General features: G+C 41.7%; 1 protein-coding gene across 2 annotated transcripts; it reads left to right on the forward strand.

Annotated features, from left to right (window-relative positions):
* The first annotated feature begins 84 nt into the window (after positions 1-84).
* Positions 85-22,562, forward strand: kif3ca (kinesin family member 3Ca). Of its 2 annotated transcripts, XM_028605149.1 has the most exons (9): positions 85-2,058; positions 15,957-16,058; positions 16,610-16,732; positions 17,016-17,024; positions 18,772-18,890; positions 19,171-19,287; positions 19,615-19,723; positions 20,724-20,869; positions 22,117-22,562. In XM_028605149.1, exons 1-9 carry the CDS (start codon positions 628-630, stop codon positions 22,202-22,204), a joined length of 2,244 nt encoding a protein of 747 aa, XP_028460950.1. In that variant the 5' UTR covers positions 85-627; the 3' UTR covers positions 22,205-22,562. The 2 variants fall into 2 exon arrangements, with proteins under 2 accessions (XP_028460950.1, XP_028460951.1); XM_028605150.1 differs by lacking the exon at positions 17,016-17,024.
* The last annotated feature ends 153 nt before the right edge of the window (positions 22,563-22,715 follow it).

A 22,715-nucleotide genomic window follows, 5' to 3' on the forward strand; every position in this document is an offset into this window, starting at 1 on the left:
TTCTACTCCGCAGTGATGTGGGGTGTGGTGTTTGAATGACTGTGTGTGTGTATCTGTACGTGTGTGTCTATATGTGTGTGTGCGTGTGTGTGTGCGTGTGTGTGTGCGTGTGTGTGTGCGTACAGGAGGGGAGCTCCGTCTCTCCGCACAGACCGAGAGCTGCAAACCTACCTCGGAGCATCAGTGAGCGGGGGGACCGGAGGATGAGGCACGGCGGTGTGTAGCGGATCTACCGGGGAGGGGGGTGTAAAACCAGGACGGAATGAGAGTGATATTTGAACTGGCATTGTTGGAGTTTTTTCTCGCCGTGTGAATCTGGACGTGGATCTGCAACGGAGCGTCGATCCGACGCGTGAGAGCTGCTGACGGTCTGTGTGTTTGTGAGCTAATATTACCGACAATAAGGAAAGGAGATTAGCCATAGTGGCATTTCATCATTTGTGCTGGTAATTAAAGGAGGATGTTTTATTAGGCACTGTAGCTATTTTTCTTAATGATATGATCAAGAAACCAGACTCAATTTATTATTAATGTTTAAAAAAACAAAAACCAATGGTTACACAACTCCCAGGCAGACAGGAGGCTGATTAAAGCCATCATTTAGATTTCCAGTACATTTTGTTTTTGATGATACAAAAGAAGCCAGTCATGTCAAAAACCAAGAGCAGCGAGTCCGTGAAGGTGGTAGTTCGATGCCGTCCTTTGAACCGGAAAGAGGAGTCCAATGGGCCTGCGGGGGGCATCGTGCAGATGGACCTGCGACTCGGACAGGTGATCCTCCGAAACCCTCGAGCCTCAGCCAGCGAGCCCCAGAAAACATTCACATTCGATGCAGTCTATGATGCAAACTCCAAACAGCGAGACCTTTACGATGAGAGCGTGCGGCCGCTGATAGATTCGGTGCTCGCAGGGTTCAATGGCACCATATTTGCGTACGGACAAACCGGAACTGGGAAGACGTACACCATGCAGGGGGCGTGGTTGGACCCAGAGAAACGGGGCGTGATCCCCAACGCTTTTGACCACATCTTCACCCACATCTCCCGCTCGCAGTCCGATAAGCAGTACCTGGTGCGGGCGTCCTACCTCGAGATCTATCTGGAGGAGGTCCGGGATCTCCTCGATCCCAACCACGGCAACGCCCGAGCCCTGGAGCTCAGGGAGAATCCAGAGTCTGGGGTGTACGTGCGCGACCTCACGTCGTGTGTCTGCAAGAGCATCAAGGAGATCGAGGAGGTGATGAACGTGGGCAACCAGGCGAGGGCGGTCGGGGCGACGGACATGAACGAACACTCGTCTCGGTCCCATGCCCTGTTCTTGATCACGGTGGAGTGCAGCCAGCCTGGGCCGGACGGGAGGAAGCACATCCGGGTCGGCCGCCTCAACCTGGTGGATCTGGCTGGCAGCGAGCGCCAAGCCAAGACAGGCGTCCAGGGCGAGCGCCTGAAAGAGGCTGCCAAGATCAACCTTTCCTTGTCAGCTCTGGGGAACGTGATCTCGGCGCTGGCCGACGGGCGCAGCAGCCACGTGCCGTACCGGGACTCCAAGCTGACGCGGCTGTTGCAGGACTCTTTGGGCGGGAATGCAAAGACCGTCATGGTCGCCACCTTAGGTCCGGCCCCCCAGCACTACGACGAGACCCTCACCACCCTCCGCTACGCCAACCGCGCCAAGAACATCCAGAACCAGCCCAGGGTCAACGAGGATCCCAAGGACGCTCTACTGCGCGAGTTCCAGTTGGAGATCGCTCGCCTCCGCGCCCAGCTCAACCACAGGAAGTGGAGGAGCAAACAGAAGAAGGAGCAGGTGGACGGAGGCTGGGAGGGAGACGGGGATGAGGAGACAGAGGGGGAGGAGGGGGAGGAGGAGGTGGAGAAGGAGGCAGAGGAGTACGTTAAGCTACAGGAGCAGCAGTTGGAGAGGGAGAAGCAGGACATCAGAGAAGATCAATTCATGTTGGCCGATGAGAAGCAGAGGCTCCTGGGAGAGAAGGAGAGGATGATGGGAGATCTGAGGAAGGAGCAAGAAGCCACCGAGCAGCTGACCGCCAAGTACAAGGTGAGAGCTCGAACCTGTGAGTCCAGTCAGTAGCTTCATCCCTTCATTCATTCATTCTTGACAAACAGACAGCAAATATAAACATGCACAGATTCAAATCTCATTAAAACCCAGTTTAGGACAAAACAAACAAGAAAATTACCCATAATGCTCTTCTCTGATTTAACATGGAGGCCAGTTAACATCCATCAACATATCAAATAATAATAATAATCTGAATGACACTAAAGGTTTTTACAGCAAAAAAGGCCAACTTTCAGCTCCATGTTCTTAATGACTTAAACCCTCATGATTTCATCTTTTTCTCTCTCTCTCTCTCTCTCTTACACACACACACACACATATACAGACACACACACACACACACACACACACACACACACACACACAATCCAGGAAGTCAGATGAGGGATAATCATGTGTGATAATCTAATGATCTGTTATATCTAATTACATCTCAGTGTGTGTGCAACATATCAGGTATTAGTGGAAAAAGTAACTCTCTCTCTACATTAAAGGGGCCCTCCAGAAATTCGAGTAAGGTACTTCCAAAGTCTAGAAACTTGGAGACAGATAAAAAAAAAAAAAACTATGTTCAAAATCGATGCAGCAGAGGCTGAGATACTCTGACTTTAAGTCCTCAGTATGGATCCACTTGATCAAAAAACTGGATCCTACATTTCCCATAATGCCACTCGAAAGTGTGTTTTCATTTCTCCTTACCTGCCTGGTATACATCCATTGTTAGAATCCATACCCGGTATTTGTAGCGCAAGCCTCCCAAGACCTAGCCAAGATGACATCATTATGACCCTGATGACATCATTGTGACTCATTAGGGTTTTTTCTAAGAGGTAAAGTAGCCAGAGAAGACATTATACAACGGAGTTCACAGGCTGAGTCGTACCTAGAGTTAGCCTATCGTCACACAGAAAATTGGTTGAATGCCCCTTTGAGTCTTTATTTAAAAATAGTAACATCCTACATTTGTGTAGGATGTTATTCATTTAGCTGATCCAGGCTTTCCATTTTCACTCTTTTACCAACAAACAATAGTTTACCACGCTGAATACGTAATGACGATTATCGTTGCATTCAAAGCGCAGTTTATTTAAAGGCTCTGAACACCCACACAGGTGTTTATAGTTACTGTGGCTGATTGGACCTCTTTCCAGGACTGTGTGGGTGTGGTTAGACTTATTGATTGACATCTTCCTGAGTCCACTGTTGTTGCACCTGTTAGGGCGGGACAAATGACACCTTTGTCATCCTTATTGGTAGAAAGAATTTGTAACCTAATGAGTTCCCATCAAAGCTACGGCCCACCTTCTACCTGAAAAGAGTCTAACTAAAAAAAACACCTGTGTGGGTGTTCAGAGGCTTTAATTCGAAAAAAGGGCTTCCTGACAGTGTCAATGCTCACACTCTTACTTCATCACTGCAGCTCAGAATAACATAAGGCAACTTTGTGATGATAATTGGAAATAACAATTATACCCACATTGTACACACTGCTTGTCTTGCATTAGAAAAATAATCCACACAGTGTTGAATAGTTTGATTATAAATGAAACATTTCTGTCAGATAGAACTTAGGGGTTATCCTAATAAAAGAATTTCAAAACTTATCATCAGGCATTAAGTACTTTTCTTTTTTTCTCTGCTTCGGCATCAGAAACAATACTTTTAGTGTTTTAATTGTTTGTTCATTCTCAAACAAAAAAAGACTACTCTATACTAAAGAGAAAGTAAGTAATACTAATCCCAGCACCTATTTATATGTAGCTGCAACCATAATAATATTAATATTTGGAAATTATTTCTAGGTATGTGATTACATTGTGTGCATTTGACCTGATTGAATATCACTTTTTGCTGTAAACGTATCTCCCGGCAGGTATCATCGTTTCATGTCATTTCATATTAAGTATTTCACTCGGGGTTCTGATCCCAACCAGCTTCATGATACTGGTCCTGACACAGGATCGCCCATGTTAGGCTTAGTGAAGCCAGATAACCCAAAGCGAGCCAGACTAAGTTGAACTAGGCAGTTATTGGGTGCAAATATTCAACAACAACTAATCTCAATGTAAGAACTAGTTTGTGTGGCGCAGCCTTGTTTTAATTTAATGATGCTAAATCTCAACCTGGTAAACTGTTACGATATAACTAGGTTAAGTTTAACCTGACTCCAGCACCAGTGGTTCCAATGACTGGTGCTGTGTGTGTGTGTGTGTGTGTGTGTGTGTGTGTGTGTGTGTGTGTGTGTGTGTGTGTTTGTGAATGTCCCTGCTGCCCTTTCTCCACAGTGTGGTCGGGTGGCTTATATGTCCAGACAGGAACTGGTGACCATTGTAGCTTAAAATGTCAGTTCTAAAATGTGCCCTACTCTCTCACATACCACACACAGGCCGCAATCAAAGACCGAGTCAGAGCTGCATTAATTACTTGCTCTGGTTCATGGGCATATCCAGTCAATAAGTCATGCATGCAGAATGACTCAGTGACTACAGTCTATAATGCTGGAGCTGCAGCCTGAACCATCAAACATGGGATACTGCTGGATAAGCTTACTGAGCTGCAGAGGCTATAATGAGGGGAAATGAGAGGAGGAAAGAGATATTTTCAGCGTCAATATATGGGAACAATAGAAGGGCAAGTGGAGGTTGTAGTTAAAAGAAAAATGCCTGCTAGTATCCTATTTTTCTGTAATCAATTTGGTGATTTCGTGTATTTTAGGAGCAATGAAGTGTTCTGCTTTAAATTCTTGATGTTTGTACTTTCCCGCAACCTACCAGAGTGCCTTTAACAACTCCCAGAGCCGAGGTGTGATGGGTAATAGCCTATACAGTCTGTGTAGGTGGTAGTGTAATGGAAGGAGAAAGAGATTTTCCAGTTTAGAAAATGTAACAGTTAAACCCACATCCCAAAACACAGCATGCATTGTGGTCTATTGAAGCCGCTGTCAGTGGACAATATTGATCTGTTTGCCTACTTTACAATGGATTTCTTGCCGTTAGCACTGGGTGAAATGGTTGAGATTGATATAAAATAACAATAATATTTATAATATCAATGCACAGTATAACACAATGTGGCAAATGTATAGTAAATCACAAAAAAAACTGAACTAAAACTATGAAAAACAAATTATGGAAAGTTTACTTAAAATCATACATTTGGAATACCATTTTTTTTAAACCACATCATGTGAAACAACCATGACAATGTGTCATGACCCTGGGTTTGGTTTAGTTTTCTGTTTTATTTTGTAGGTTCGCTTCTCTTGTGCACGCAAGAGAATTAGTACCACATGTGAAAAATGTATTTGAGTTCTGTGTTTATAGTCAGAATTCTGACTTTAAGCCAAAACGAGTGTCCACAGTGGTGCATTTGCTAATTTAATTTATGTAATAAATGCACATTACAGCACACTGAAAAGAAAGAATAAAATGGCAAAAGTATTGGAGTGCATAAGCAGCACTCCTGACAACCTACACTTAACTCGAACTATGTAAGCACTCTCTAGTTTTTGCCTCATCTAGCATATGTGGCACATCCTCCTTCTGAGTGAAGGTACGAGGTCTGTGAAAGTCCCATGAGAAGGAGCTAACGTATATTCTGATGACATGGCCTTCACACTGAGTGCCTTCATGTACGTTCCTGTGTGAGGCTTCTCATATTTCTTCCCATCACGTTTTCCTCCGAAGCGCCGTGGGTCTAACGCTGTTTTGTGCTAAATCGTATAAAATCTTCTGTGATCACACAGAAGAGGGTCTTTGTGTGTGTGTGTGTGTGTGTTCTGTCTGCTGACTGTGTGCTGCTGAGTGATGTCAGCTGTTATCCCCCCAGAGGAGGAAGATGATTAAGGACAATAACTATTTCCGGCCTTTGATACATTGGTCTGTTGCTGTTGGTTGCACTGGCTGACTGCTCCTTCATCATGATGAACATGGTCACTGTACTTTTTTTTTGACTCAATCCCACATACACCGTCCTGCTGCTTTGAATTCTCACTAAAGCACCAAATGTGTTTTCATCCACCACTGAAAATAGTCCCCAACAAACACAAAATGCATTCCTGTTTGAGTAATGTTGGCTAAGAACTACAGTTGTTTCAAAGTTGTTTTAGGAAATTACCATGTCTTTTTTATATATATATGTATATATATATATATATATATATATATATATATATATATACATATATAACAAAATATTTGTGTCTCCTTTTTTACACCTTCAGTAGAAAGAATGTTCTTGAGGATGGGAGCCACAGCTGGGAAAGTATTGAGAGACGGACTAAGACATTGTTGTTGTTTTTTTTTCATGGAATTTGTGAACAATAAAAAATACATAGAATAACACTAACCTTTAAAGTAGAAAAAAGCCTTTTTTAATGTGTACATCGGGGGGATAAAACAGAATCACCAGGCACATGACGCACGTTTTGGTCACAGGTCAATTTTAGATGATTAAGACGTGGACAAGGAACCCTTTATGTCTATTTGAAGACTTCTGCTCAGTGCTGTTGTCACATTTCATGCTCTAAAATCAGCAGGTTATGCTTGTAGAGTTTTCTCTCTCTCTCTCTCTCTCTATATATCTCTCTCTCTTTCTCTTCTCTTCTCTTTCTTCTCTTTTTAAATATTGGATTTTGGGTCTTTTCTTAGTCTGGGAGGAATTCTGGGTAAGGTTATTGTTTTAATTCAATGAATAATTATTCAAATGTTCACATTACATCATATACTCATATAATATGTTACACAATATACATAATAATTCATCATTAGGACGTCACTGTGATCCTACATTTCCAGTCTGATCAATCAGCCATGGCCCAGCTTTCATCTGATTGGCTGAGAGTGATATTAGCCCACCAATCACAGCCTGTGGCGCACAGGTTCCATTTCTCTCTCTGCTCTGATCACCTATGAGACCGAGGTTGCTAGGCAGAGAGGGGGAGAGAGTATGTCTGGCTGGAAACATGAGCTCCAAATACAGATAAAAATCTGATTGAAACCCTTCTCTCCACACACACACACACACACACACACACATACATACACACACACACACACACACACACACACACACACACACAACATATGTAAGTAGGTCAGGAAACAGCCTTGTGAAGCTGTGTTGGGTCAGCTGGTGTTTCTGCGGGGTGCTGTTAGCTAACTGGCCTCCAAGGTGTAGCGCTCCATCTGTGCATTGTGTGTTGCAATGTTGATGCAACTGTTGTTCAGCTGTTGTCTGCTCTGCTGGAAGTACTACCAGTTTTAATTTACACGCGGTGGTGCGAGTATTCAAAGCCTTTACTTAAGTAAAAAGTATCAATATAGTGTAAAAATACTCTATCAAGAGTACAAGTCCTGCATTTAAAATTTCACTTAAGTCAAAGTATGTAGGCTAAGTAAACTTAACTAAGTTGTTCTTGTGCCTAAACCTAACCAAACTGCAACTGTTACCAAACGTTAAAAAGTTTAAAACACTCCTGTGGGTCGTATTAGTACGGTAGGAATAAACAACCTATATTTTCGTATGGTTTGGAGGACTTGTTGTTTCTAGGGCACATAGGAGAACTCATACTTTTTTTTTAAATGTCCCAATAACCTTACCAGTTGTACTTGTTCTACCCCAATAATGTTCCTCACAATATCTCTCTTGAGTTTTTATCGTCTTAACACAGTTTTAAATCCGTTAGCTCTGGCATCCTCTGACCTAACACGTGAATGAGCTCAGTGTATCTTTGAATAGTGTTTGTGGTGTTATGAAACAGGCAGGTATCAGAACAGTCGTGGTTGAGAGCTTCATGCTGAGCAGCAGCTTCTCATAAGGACGCTGCTGTGTCCGACCCTCCAACGGACTATTCTTAGATCCACTTTTCTGGGTCAAAACTGTAACATCTCACTTCTTCTTACTGTCTCTCGCTACTCTCTGTCTCTTGTTTTAAGCATCTGTGTGTAGGTCCTAGGAAGACTTAAAGCTATCTTAACGTTACACCCTGAAACATGCTTTTATTTTGTTAATACATCTAGGTTATACAATGACAGATCTGCATCTATACCTGACATTAAGCACCTCGTTTAATCAACGCTTTGTTTTTCCGTCACATTTTACTTCAGTTTTTCTGTTTCTCTACCTTCTTTTCTGTCTCTTATTTAAATTCATTTCTTATACGTGTCATTCACGTGAGGTTTATTAAGAAGTTTTACTTTCCCTCGACCTGCGCTGGCTACTACTTAGTTTAAGAATTTTCTGCTTTTCCGAGAATGCATTTCCCCCAGAGAAACAGCACGGTAAAAATAGGTCAATTTCATGCATCTTAAATTAAAAGTCTGATGTTGAAAAATATCACGACAAATACTTGCAAATTTGGATGAAATTGTAGATTTATTCTACAAGTCTAATTTATGGTAACAGCAAAATGATATTAGTAGATCTAAAGAGTGTGAATCTAATAAACTGAGAATGAAAATAAAAAACCTTAAATGGCAAGCTGCCCAGACAAAGTCTGTGTGGGAAACACTGAGCTATTTATCTCAGATTTATTTTGATCTCTTCATTTCTTTTGTAAGAGGCCGAACATAGATGACAGAAGGAGGTTAACTCGGCCTGGAGCAGACGATAATTAATTCTTTAAAATAAAATATATACAGTACTATTTTTTTTACCATGAATGCTTCTTCCAGTCTTTGCTGTCTTTTGTTATTGGAGGAAATTGCATTGAGGTCTTTCCTACATCCTGCCAGCTTAAGTTCAGCCAATCAGAAAGCATCGTCAACAACACGGCAAGCCCAGTAACGCACAAACACATAAATGCACATTAGGGTTAGGTTTAAGAAAAGAACCTATCCAATGCAGTCATGGAGTCACAGGTTCCTGTGACCGGATACACATGTTTTTAATGTTCAGGTCAGCAGCTGAGCTGATGTAAATGATGCATGAGAGGAAGAAGAGGAGGAATGACTCAGTGAGTCCAAATGACATTCAATCACATGAGAGATGACAGACATTTGTCTGTTTCCAGTCATCCTTGCACATTGATGTTTCAGTCACACACACACACAAACACACACACACACACACACACACACACACACACACACACACACACACACACACACACACGCACGCACAAATGACTATTTCCTGTTTATATAGCTGACTTCCTGTCCAATTAGAGAAGGAAAAAGTGCGGACAGAGAGAGGGCAGGCATGTGTGTGCGTGTGTTGGCTAATGAACAGAAAGAGCTCATCGCTGCTCTCCATCTTTCAACATGGAAGGCTGCATCACTAAAATATTGATGAATCATCGCCGTGTGTGTCCGTGTGTCTCTCATACAAGGAGACAAACAAACACACAGACACAGAAGTGTCTGCCATAAAAAGACAAGATATGAAATATGTGTTTATCTTATAAGGAGAGGATGGATGAGAAATGTAACATTTTGCTTATGTAACCACTGAAGCCTCATAAAATATACAAAACAATAATTTAACCCTTGAGTAATTTATTTAGCCATTTTACAAGGTGTGTAAAGACTGTTAAGTACAAAATTAGTTATACCTTTTTTTTTTGTCTCAGTGCAAGTAATTGTTTTTTTGTCTTTTGTTGGCTCACTTTTACTCACAACATGCTAACTGTCAACATAGGATTCCATTCACTATGCTAAGCTAACTAGCGGTGGCGCTGCCGCTGTTGCACCGGACTAAAACGATGCATGCACAAACAATGCGTTGGCCCACCTATCTACAGCTAGGGGAGACCGTGATAAGCCCTATTTCAACAAACGGTGGCGTATCCCTTTAAATTAAAACAACCGTTGACTGTCTGTAGGAAACCGAAACCAGACAGCTTTCTCTCGTGTCAAATCCAGCATTTTCTTGATCCCTCCAAACCGTTCTGACCTCCTCCGTTTGGGGACTTGCAGCTCTTCAACAATGTCACGCCATTTCCTCCTTCGCTACTCACGGACAAAGGCTTCGTCACTTGGACGTAAACATGCTGTTTTGGAGGCATTTGCTGAAACGACTGATGCCGTCGTCTTTCATGGGAGTGTCGAAAGTCTTGAATTTCAACTAATGTCACCTTTTAACTAAATCTGTATATTGTAAACAGTTTGTTAGAAGAGACAATATTTACCAATGCAGTGACTCTTTACTAAATGAAGTCATTAGAATGAAACAGAAGCATGCACTTTGAGTTTATCCTTTGAATAAACTAGAATAAAAGGATGCTTTTCAGGTTAATCTGGGTTAATTCAGGTCTTATGTTGGGATCTGCTGGTTGCATGTCACTTACTGGATCTCCCTCGTGTGTTTAGTGGATGCAGGAGATGACCGACATTGAGTGAATGGTAATAAGATTTTAGGCTTTACGTTGTGGCTGCTTAAGTGGTTTTTGCATCGACCAAGACTGATGTGAAACAGATTCTCAGAGACGATCTGACCTTTGTTCTCTTTTTTTCTACGTCTGTCTTTTGTGATCAGTGTTACTTTCCCCTCTTCTTCTTCTTCTTCTTCTTCTTCTTCTTCTTCTTCTTCTTCTTCTTCTGTGTCGCTGTCTCTTCCCAGCAAGCTTCCTGTCTCTCTGCTGCACACACGAGAGCTGTTCCCGTCACATTGTATTTATAACCTGTTTGCTCCCAGCAGGCCTCTGGCCTCGCTGTGATTGGCTGGCTGATGCAGATGAGCCAGCTCGATATGCAACACTTACCCATTCTCTTCACTTTTTACCATCAGGAAATGGATCAGTCACAGCCAAAAGAATTTGAGCAGACACTTATGAGGAGATTATTTACAAATGCTCACAAATATGCAGGCTTGCACGCACATGCGCTCACGAGCTCCAGGAAAAGTGTGTGATGCATTTAAGTTAGGGCTGTCAATCGATTAAAAAATGTAATCGAATTAATTACATACGCTGTGATTAATTAATCGAAATTAATCGCATACATAATTAACGGTGCCTGAACTGATACTTTTTAAGAAAGTAAAAAAAGAAAAGAAAAAAGAAGGGTACTAAACAACAGTCGGTGACATTAAAGAAGGGCTTGTTTATTGCTAAGGCCATATGGTCAAAATTAAAATGATTTGATAATAATCTATAACAATGACAATAACTTATTTCACTAGTAAATTGCTGTTGAATGACAAAAACAACCACCAGATGGGAAAAGGACAATTACAATAACTTCAAATGCAACGTTATTTTTTTTTAACGCGTTATTTTTTCTCAGATTAATTAATCTAAATTAACGCGTTATTTTGACAGCCCTAATTTAAATGCTTCAGTGTGCAGTCTCTGCAGCTCAGAACCTTGCAGGCTTCCATCAACAATCATGGAGGAAACAAGAATCAGTGAAGCCTAAAAGGTCAATTATACTAGTCGCATCCAAGGTGGTGCGCGCCATCGTGATGTCAAAATGACGTAATATCCTGCTGGCGCGCCCGAGCCGAGGTCGCGCACGGCTCTTTTTTTTCCAGCGGCGCCCGACAAAGCGGAAACAGGAGTTCTGAATGAGTTCCCCGACAACGTGATGCCAGGATTCTCAGAGTGACTGCAAGTCTGTCTTGTAAACTTACCGGGTTAAGATGAGTTCTTTTATGGTGAATGAAAGGCTCGATCTGACGAAGTAGGTCATCCAATCAAATCGAAGCATTGACGGTAATGCTGCTGCCAGTTCTGCCGTTGTTTACCTTTTTCTTCTAGTCCGTGGAAAGAGCAACATCGGTAGCGTTTGCTCATTAGCGCCACCTATGTTCAGGAGAAGATTGCAACTAGTGTTGCGACCACCAGCGCGGGTATATATAGCAAGGGGGTAAGCTTCGCTTCAGAACGCGAACCTCCGATGGCGCCATTTTGTTGCTACAAAGCGATCACCTCTTGTTAGCATTACACTGACCGCCTTTTTTTTTTACGTCACTTGACTGCGAATAACTTTACATCTGAAGCATTTAAAGACTCTATTTGTCCGTTGTTTATTTATAAAGAAACACGACAATGTATAAAAGGCTCCATTACCTTGTACCTCACGTTATGGCTCCGTAGCAGACGTTTTTGTAAAAATAAGCTAACGATTGTGTCATAACCACGTGACTTACTGTCGCACAGTAGAGGAATTACCGTATAGTACAGGAGAAGCTCGCAGGCAGTTTCGACTTACATGAGCTGTTTAGGTTTAATTACTAATGTTAAGTAGCATGTTAGTTAGCAATAATTAGCCTGTGCTTATGTTATCTCCTTACATATACCTACACTCTCCGTCTCTGTAAGACTGGTAATGATTGAGATTTCTCTTGGCACAGCTACCAGAAGACTTACAACTTTCAGACACGTTGCTCACGTCACATTTACGTTGTCTCTGTCAGTTGGAGGCTGTAAAGCAAGAGATCACCGGAAAAGTGCTTCTAATAGTCTCCGTCCAGAGCATCGGGGTCTATTGGTCCATTTTATATATGTCAATGATATATAGTTACGGCTATAAGGGCTGAAGGGCTTCTCCTCCATGTTATCTTCAGACAACAAGGTTCATGTAGTGGTTGTTCTGTGGACTATCCTCCCCATTTAAAGATTTGGAATTCGAGCATTCGAGAATGCGTGCGTTGAATAGACTTCATATTAAACAACACAAGCTGTGCTGTGTAAAAGGAACCATTTGAAATTCTACGTCATGGCTTGTGTTTTTGTTTTGGTTGAGGCTAGTTAAAGTACTTTTATTAACTTAATTACAACGGCATATATTATTCAGATTAAACAAAGATTCTTTTTTTTTAGCCATGTAGCATCATCCTCCTGCAGCTATAAGAGCATTTCATGATATCAACAAGGAATGACAGCTAACAATACTAGCCAAGTGTTTTTTCCACAAAGAGAGAACACTCCTGTGGTTAAAAAAAAGAAAAAAGCAAATAAACAATTCATGTCTTTATTATTTTTGTCATGAATTGTATTTATAAAACTCCTAACGTGAAGCCTTCGTGTGCAGCTTTTCCCTTACAGTAACAGTAAAACATTGCAGTTTTTAAGCACTCAACTAAGGCCTAGTCCACACGGACACGGGTATTTTTATAACCAGAGTTTTTTCTCCTCCGTTTAAAAAAAACAACCCCGTCCACACATGCTCGGTTTAAAATAAATCTCCGTCCACATGAAAACGCAAAAACACGCTGTCACGCGCTGTCAAGAGCATGCCACACCAGCAGGCGGCTATATAACCCAAATCGTAAAGTCACCTTGGCCAATCAGAAGCCTAGAAAAAAGTTAAATCCTACTCATCCGCCATTGCAAAGAATCGTCAACAAACATCAACAAAGCAGTTAGCGGCGCACAATATGACGTCAAACACAACGGATAACGGCGCACACTCTGACGTCGCAAGGCAAAAAACCTGGTTATACTGTCCCCACGACAACACTGTAACCGGCGTTTCTGAAAATGCTCACCCTGGCCGGAGTTTTCAAAAATGCTCGGTTACAGTGCCCTGAAACTGCGTTTTCGTGTGGACGGAAGGCCGAACCGCGAAAAAAAGTCACGGTTATAAAAATACCCGTGTTCGTGTGGACATGGCCTAAAATTAAGCGCAGAAGAAGAGTGCACAAGCTGTTTTTAGGATAATCAGGGGACGTGTGTTCAATGCAACCAAACAGTGTTTGATTTTAATTGGATGTTGCTGCATTTGTGAATTAATGTAATTGGTGTTGTGACACAGTTTCATGAACCCAGTGAGACTCACAGTGGATGTTGTTATCTTTTACTCAAGTTAACATGAATCTGCATTTTCTTTTATCTATCTATCTATCTCTCTATTTTAATAGCATGATGTGTGGGCTTGGTGAATCACTGAGTTGAATGTAAAGTGTCAAGTTGTCCATTTAAGTCGTAAAAGCCTGTATGTAAAGGATTCATATTCATCCAACCAGCCTATCAGGGGGGTGAATAAGCCCTTTAATGAAGCTGAAAGAATATGAAAAAACACAAAGAGCAGCAAACCAGGCAGTCACACACACACACACACACACACACACACACACACACACACACACACATACATATACACACACACACACTCACACACACACACACACACACATGACACAAAGACAGCTTGAAACAAAGAGTCTTTCTGTAAAGACCTGCTGCAGACGCGTCATCTCTGAAGGACTCCACTGTACTCTCTGCATCTGAGTCTGCATCTCTGAGTCTGAGTGTGTGTTTTGGTGTGTGTGTGTGTGTATGTGCCAGTATAAAGAACGTATAGACTGCACAGTTGACACACACGCACACACACACACACACACACACACACACACACACACACACACACACACACACACACACACACACACACACACACACACACACACATACAAACACACACACATACTGTCTTTTTGTATAAAGTCCTGACACTGGAATGTGGCCAATACAAAATGGCCGTGGCCCCTGTTGCCCTTGGGCCCCTTTTTGCTCTCTTTTTTTTGTACATTTTCTTCAACCCATTTTCTCTCCCTATTCCCGATGTCTCAGTCTTTCTAATTATCTATATGAACTTTAAATTTCTGCCATCAGGACATACAGTATATCATGTATGTGTTTTTGTGTGATTCACCTTTAATACAGATTGCATCACTGTGGCCTGAGGGCCTTAATTTCCATGGTAGCCAAAGGTGTTGTAACCAGAGGCATGACATTAAAATGATTCTTCATCAGACACACATGTTATTAAATCTACAGCTTAGATTTTAAAATGTAAAAGAACTAGAAAGCAGAGAGAGCAAACCTCACAAAGGCTACAAAATGCTTCAAACTTAATCATAGAAAATACGAAGTGCTTTAGTTCTTGAAAAGTTCATGCTAAGTTAGTTAAATGCTAAGGTCAGCATGCTAACATGTTAACACAATGCCAACATGCTGGTGCCAAGCAGCTGTAATGTTTGCTGTGTTTTCATCATCTTAGGTTAGCGTGTTAGCATGCTAACTTTCGGTAATTAGCAAAATACAGCTGAGGCTGATGTTATGTTGAATGAATGTTATAACGTTTGCAGGTATTTGGTCATAAAGCAAAGAATTAGACAAATTAAAATTGTGGCCTGATGATGGCATTAGATGAAAGGTTAAGAGATAATCAGAGTTGTTATAAATCATTGTGAGGGGGACGTGAACATCTGCACTTTATTTCATGGAACTCCATCCCACAGTTGTTGAGATATTTCACCAAAAAAGTCATTACATTTCATTGATGTTGAGATATTTCACAAAAAAAGAAATCTTTGACCTGCTAATGGTGCTCGATGAAAAGTCAGGAGATCACCAAAGTCAGTAGGATTCATTTCATGGCAATCCATCCATCAGTTGTTGAGATATTTCAGTCTGGAACCAAGACAGATGAGACACTTGTGAATGGCATTCGTGTTCTGAGTCTGAAATCTGAAGCGCTGCAAAGTTTTAGCTGAGCTCAGCTTGTTGTGCGATGGTGTCATCATGGATGTTAAGCTTCCCACTTCCAGCTCAGTCTGCCTCATCAGCACAGTGTTTACACACACACACACACACACACACACACACACACACACACACACTACAGTTGTTTTGAAAGGATGATCCGATGCTCATGCAAAAGAAGAAGGGTTTCTGGTCGGCCACTACACTTTACATCCGCAGAACAGAAGGAAGTGATGTTTTACAGAGTTTCTGAGATTCATCGGGTACTTTAGTTAAACATTCACTGAGACATAATTGTCAGATGTCCACATGAACTTAGTTTGACCTCAAAAAAAGACACTCAATCCTTGTCCTTGGAGCTACGGACACCGTGGCTGCTATATGGGCACAATACAGGTTCATCTTCATAAATATGAATCCAAACATAATTTTTTGTTTTTCTCAGGCGATGGAGAGCAAGCTGCTGGTTGGTGGAAAGAACATCACTGATCACACCAACGAGCAGCAGAAGATGCTGGAGATGAAAAGGCACGAGATTGCTGAGCAGGTACCCCTCTGTGTGTGTGTGTGTGTGTGTGTGTGTGTGTGTGTGTGTGTGTGCGCGCTTATAGAAATAAAGAACAGAATTCAAATGTCTTACATGACGTTAAACTGCATCTTTCTGTTGGATACTCCTGAAAAGTAAGAGTTTGTCGAACTATAAAGGATGTATGTTTGTTCATTTTAGTTGTTTGCTCCTGGTCCTTTAATATTGAGTCTCATATATCTGCCCATATCAAGTGGTATTTATTTTGCATTATATTTTAGCAGATGTTTTTCCTACATAATCCAGCTGCACAATGCATTCTTAAACTACAGTAAGCCTGCTTTTTAAATCATTAAATATTTGATAGCTGAGTAAGTCCACTGAAAGGAAATATGATTTCCTATGTATTGTTTTATATCTGTGTGTTTGTGTGGAAAGGAGTAAGTCAGCCTCCCTTCCATTTGCAGTTTTCAACCACAGAACTTTAGAGTTAAGTTTAACCTGTTAAGGTGAACGCAATGGAGAGAACAACTGCAAACGAAAGAGAGGTAACTTTTAATTCCTGCTTTCAGACGCGTCGGGAGAGGGAGATACAGCAGCAGATGTTGGTCCAGGACGACGAGACGGTGGAGCTGAGAGAGACTTTCACTTCTCTGCAGCAGGAGGTGGAGGCCAAGACCAAGAAACTCAAGAAGGTGCACAGATACTTCATGTACATCTACGTATTTCATTCTGAAAAAGAATCACGTATACACAAATGCACATACATGCTCATTTATACATGCAGCAAATGCACACATTTTTATAACCAGAAGACATACAGATATATATATTTTTGACATGCACACACATCTCTTTTTTTGTTCCTAATGTCAGTATATCCCTCTTCACCCATCTTTGAACCCCTGACCCCTGACCTGGATTCTAATGACCTCCCCTGCCTCGGACACATGCTCTGTTCGGACACTTAAATCTCAGTACCTCAAGGTTTGTCCTGCCGTCCCCTCCTCTTCGCTGGACCTTTTCCCCTCCCTTCGCAACTCACTAATATCGTCACTTCCTATCTTGGGCCTCTTCACTCTTCCCATGCTAACCTTCTCAATTTGTTTTCCCTTCCTTGTCAAATTGCTCCGGATCTGCCACTAAATCCCTCCGTCCAAACCCTAAAGCAACATTCCGAACCTTGTGTACACTTCTCACTTCACTCATCTCGCTTCCCAATCCGTTGCACGGCCAGCAGGACTAACCCCAAGAGTCTGTGTGTGTGTGTGTGTGTGTGTGTGTGTGTTTGTGGATGTGTGTGTGGATGACAATGTGATTAATGATCCTGCGTTGATCTTTGCTCTCATGATGCCCTAACGTGTGCCATGTACCCTTCTCTCACTGCATGGTGCCGTCTCTCTGAGGAAAAGAAGGATAAAGATTAGATTGTAAGACTTTGATTTCAGAACTCAGAGGGCTCTTGTTACTGCTGAACTTTTTGCAGTTGGAAAGGAGTGGTTGATAATAGTCATGGAGCCCTGCTTAAGTGAGTGTGTTTCCAATGCTGAAGGAGATTGTTGATAGTGAAATGAATGGAGCATGTTTTTTATGAGCGGTCATGCACCAGCAAAGGCAGTGAAGAAGAAGAGTTTTAGCTAGTAAACATGGATGTAAAAACAGCTTTGTAAAGGAAGGAAATACATCCAATGCGTTGCTAGACCTCAGGGATACACAAATGTGTTCTGGTGAGAAACACTGTATGCAAACAGAAATATTTATTTGTCTACAAGAAAGCAAATCTAGCAAACCTGCTGCTCGCCACGATCTCTATCACAGCGAACTGAAGAACATGAAAACAGCAATTGCACAGAAACCGTCTCCTTTGTTGTCATGACACAATTTTTCAATGCTCAATTTTACAAAGTGAATACAAGAATGTAGACACAGTAACTGCCTGTTCATGTATATACATCCATAACTAAACTACACACGCAAACTTATGCTGTAAGTATCTATAGCGGGACTGCGCTTAACCCTTTTGTGTCAAGTATAAATCCAGCTTTTGTTCCATAAAACTACAATAATCACTTTCTCACAGGCAATGCTCGGAGAACACTCGCACTCATGTTTTGAGTTGATAGTAAACTCTGAATAAAGAAGATAAAATGGCTCACAGTCCGAACGCAAGGCAAGAGTCAACTACGACATCAGAGAAATACCCTTGACTAATGTAGCATCATGCCCTTGTGCACTGGTATTTTTTACATGGGCCATATTTCTGTATTATTTTGAGCGTTTTCTGCATGCTAAAAAAAAGAAGCCGCCACATGATAAGAGTTTGCTTCTCTCTAATCAGATTCTTCCCCAAAAGCTTTACACTCGCCGTCAAGTTCAAGCTGCAAGCAAAAGAACTTGAACTGCAGTGTCATTTTTCAGGTTAGCTCCACCAGGGCTACAGTCAGGATTAGCCTGCTTGTTTAAAGCCTGTGCAAGTCAAAGCATGAACCGTGTGAAAGCTCAGGAGCGCAGGAGGAAAGAGGAGGAATGAGTGGAGGAGGGAGGGAGGGCTGCCATGTTGCTGTGCTCCTATTGGATGCCCTTCTCTCCAGACACCAGTGCCTCCAGTGCTGTTGCTACGGGCAACCAAGCTACAGTTCATCAACGACTACACTGCACTGGGCGACATCTCTCCTCCTCACCCTCTCCGTTTGTCTCTCTCTCTCTCTTTCTCTCTCTCTCTCTCTCCGTCTAGTTGTATGCCAAGCTTCAGTGCATCAAAGCGGAGATCCAGGACGTGAACGACGAGCACGTGAGGAGCCGACAGGAGCTGGAACAAACTCAGAACGAGCTGACCAGAGAGCTCAAGTTCAAGTGAGTCCAACAAACATGCAGAAGAGTCGGCAGAATCAGCAAATATGCCTGGATGGTTCAGCAAACCCATCAGATACGTACACGCTTCATAGGAATGTCATTTTTGCAAACACTTGAGGGATGCTGAGAGAAAGGCTCTTAAGGTGCAAAACAGGGTCAATTTATTTTATGTCCAAACAGAAGCAAAAGTGTGAGTAAAATAAATGAAACGAGCGCACAATTCAGACACGTTGCGACTCCGCAGACTTGAATCCAGACCCTGTGTGCTCCGTACATGCAGGTATCTGATCATAGAGAACTTCATCCCTCCGGAGGAGAAGAATAAGATCATGAACAGACTGACCTTTGACCCCGAGGAGGATCAGTGGAAGTTTCAGCCTCTCGTTCCTGCTGAAAGGTCAGTGCGGCCTTTGGTGTTGGGATTTTATTCCCATTTGGGTCATCGGGTGGAAATAATTGTCTCCACAATGTGTTTTCATTTCACTCAGGATTCAGGATCTTTTGACCATCCTGCTCTATGGTTCTCTCACTCTGTCTTCTTCTCTTCCTCTCTGGTTTCTTTCCTGTCATCCTCCACAAACAGACTTTTAAAGTGTCCATGTGGTGCCGTACACAACTGGAGAGAAAGCTCCAGTTCTGATATATTTAGTAGAAGAGCTTCACGAAAAAGCATTTGGCCTTTTCAGCATTGATTTGATCGCCCACCCTCTCTTCCTCTATTCAGTAAATCCTCCCAGATGAAGAAAAGGCCGTCATCTGCAGTCGGATACAAACGACCAATCAGCCAGTACGCCAGGGTTGCTATAGCGATGGGAGCTCACTCCAGATACAGGGTAGGTGTGTGTGTGTGTGTGTGTGTGTGTGTGTGTGTGTGTGTGTGTGTGTGTGTGTGTGTGTGTGTGTGTGTGTGTGTGTGTGTGTGTGTGTGTGTGTGTGTGTGTGTGTGTGTGTGTGTGTGTGTGTGTGTGTGTGTGTGTGTGTGTGTGTGTGTGTGTGTGTGTGTGTGTGTGTGTGTGTGTGTGTGTGTGTGTGTGTGTGTGTGTGTTTGTGTGTGTGTGTGAGTGGTTCTGTCGTTTCTCATTATGAACTGACTGGATGTGTTTATCAGCTGTGGTTAATAAAACCCCAAAAAAAATTGTACTTTACGCTAATCTAACGGAGGTGTCAACCCTTGTCGTATATACATTTTATATACAGCCCCCCTTCCCGTTAACACTCTTGGTTGCCGCTGCAAGAGGCATATGTTACGCTAACAAAAACAGGGATTATTCCTTTGTTTCACATTGTTAAAAAAGAAATAATGATAATCTGTAAAGAGTTTTTTAAGCAAGAAGCACAAAGTGATTTTCAGAGTTAGGAAAAATAAGGAGAATGGTAGGAGATAAGCAACATGTAGAAGGCAGTAATCAATTATACAACATATTCATCTGTAGAAAATGGGGTTTAAAATGAGATTGTAAAAACGGAGACAGTGTTGGCCAACCTGATTCTAAGTTGAACCGAGGAGCCAGTACAGCAAAAGCCGGACCACAATTACTGTAATATCTAACCTGAACAGAAGGTATTAGAAGTTCACTTTTATATTCTGGCGACTCATGCAAAGCCTTGTATGTGACAGTTCCTAAACTAAAATCCTAAAAAAATCCTTAAATAGACGTGATGTGTGAGATACACCTCCTTTACTGGAGAGCAAGGTGGAATTAGATCAGTGTGAACCAGATGGTACACAATTATTTGCCACAGCTCACTGTGTGTGTGTGTGTGTGTGTGTGTGTGTGTGTGTGTGTGTGTGTGTGTGTGTGTGTGTGTGTGTGTGTGTGTGTGTGTGTGCAGGCTGAGAACATCATGTTTCTGGAGCTCGACATGACTCCTCCAAACACCGCCACACTGGATTGTTCGACAAAGTCGGAGCGGAACCAGATTCCCTCTCTGGACAACTCGCCCACCAAGGACAGCGGCGTCTGCAAGTCTCGCTCCTGGTGAGCCTGAACCTTCTGAACCGAATATTATCCTGATATTACCTTCTAGTATTAGCTTTAGTATAGTCTCATCACACAGCACTGCTGCATATGTTGGCAGATCTGCGAGTAAAAATTGATTGTTTTATAGGCTACTTTTGCTTTTTTGCTTTTCAGACCATTATTTTCTTAATTCATTTTATTACATTTTCGTCTTTTAATCTCATTTTTTACTGTTAAAGGGATACGCCACCGTTTGTTGAAATAGGGCTTATCACGGTCTCCCCTAGCTGTAGATAGGTGGGCCAACGCATTTTTTGTGCATGTATTGTTTTAGTCCAGTGCAACACCGGCAGCGCTGCCGCTAGTTAGCTTAGCATAGTGAATGGAATCCTATGTTGCTGGTTAGCATGTTGTGAGTAAAAGTGAGCCAACAAAAGACAAAAAAACAAGCTAATTACTTGCACTGAGACAAAAAATGCGTTGGCCCACCTATCTACAGCCAGGGTAGACCATGATAAGCCCTATTTCAACAAACGGTGGCATATTCCTTTAAAAATCCTGCTCCAGTTTGCATCTTCAACACACCTCTTTATTGATCACATTTGAGAGATCTTTGCCAAAAAAGTCTTTTCTTAAGAAGTAGTAGTAGAGGCGATATTTGCCAATATATCCTGTTGGAGAATATGTCAGCCGATAAGAAACAAGAAACTGCAGAGATGAAGCCAAATATATATTTTAAATGTATTTTTTAACTATAAAATGTTCCGCTCAGTACATATGTTGATCACAATCATTTAAAAAACTAATTTAGGTGTTCTTAGCAATGTGTTTATGTGAATATTGTTGTTAGTAGCATGAAAAATGCAGTATCAGTCAGACTGTAGTATCAAGCAAATATTATCAGATGTTTTTTACTCTCAAATATCAGTATTTATTTTGGTATTAGCCAGTTTCATTAATAAAATTCATCCATTATGATTTATAGTATCCATTTATACAAATACGTCTTTATTCGTTATTTGGAAAACCTGTTTTTACTGACCTGTGTCGGACTAGTGTAAATGGTTTAGAGTCGATGCATCTGTAAATGGGATTATTGAGGATTAGCCACACCCTCTCTAAACGGTCCTAATCTCATGGTTGCTCAGCAGTCTGTAATCTCAGTGTTGCTGGATAATCTTATTAACCTGTCTCTAATTTAAACAGTATACATTATCCATATTTTGATTTTTAATTTCTATTTCTTTCTTTCTTACTTTTTCCAGGTGCCAGACCCCAAAATCCATCACTTCCTCTTCTTCTAATGTTTCCTTGGCAGCATGTCACACTGCCACACCCATGACGGCACAGTAAAGCTTTAATGAAGAGGATTTTCTCTTTTTTTTAATTGTTATTTATTTTATTCCTCCGCTTTCTCTTGCTTATTTTACCTCTTCCTCTTTGGGCCAGTGATCTTCTGAAAGACTTCTACAGCTGGGATACAAACACACCTGTGCTGAATCCTCTGGAGGTTAAAGACTACATTATAGTAAATAGTCGTTACAGTAACAAGGACGAGATCTACAGGACAGTAAACTAAATGAGCTGATGAACCTCAGAAACTCTGTATAACATCACTTCCTCCTGTTCTTCCTTTGCATGAGCCTTTTAAAACTGGCTGCTGTGTGTGTGTGTCTGTGTCTGTCTGTGTGTATGTGTGTGTGTGTGTGTGTGTGTGTGTGTATGTATATGTATGTATGTATGTATGTATATGTATGTATATATATATATATATATATATATATATATATATATATATATATATATATATATATAGGCCTGTATGATTGCCTGTTTGTGTGTCTAATTGTGACCGATCTGAAAG

Source organism: Perca flavescens, chromosome 18 (genome assembly GCF_004354835.1).
Source record: "Perca flavescens isolate YP-PL-M2 chromosome 18, PFLA_1.0, whole genome shotgun sequence".
NCBI classification, from domain to species: domain Eukaryota; kingdom Metazoa; phylum Chordata; class Actinopteri; order Perciformes; family Percidae; genus Perca; species Perca flavescens.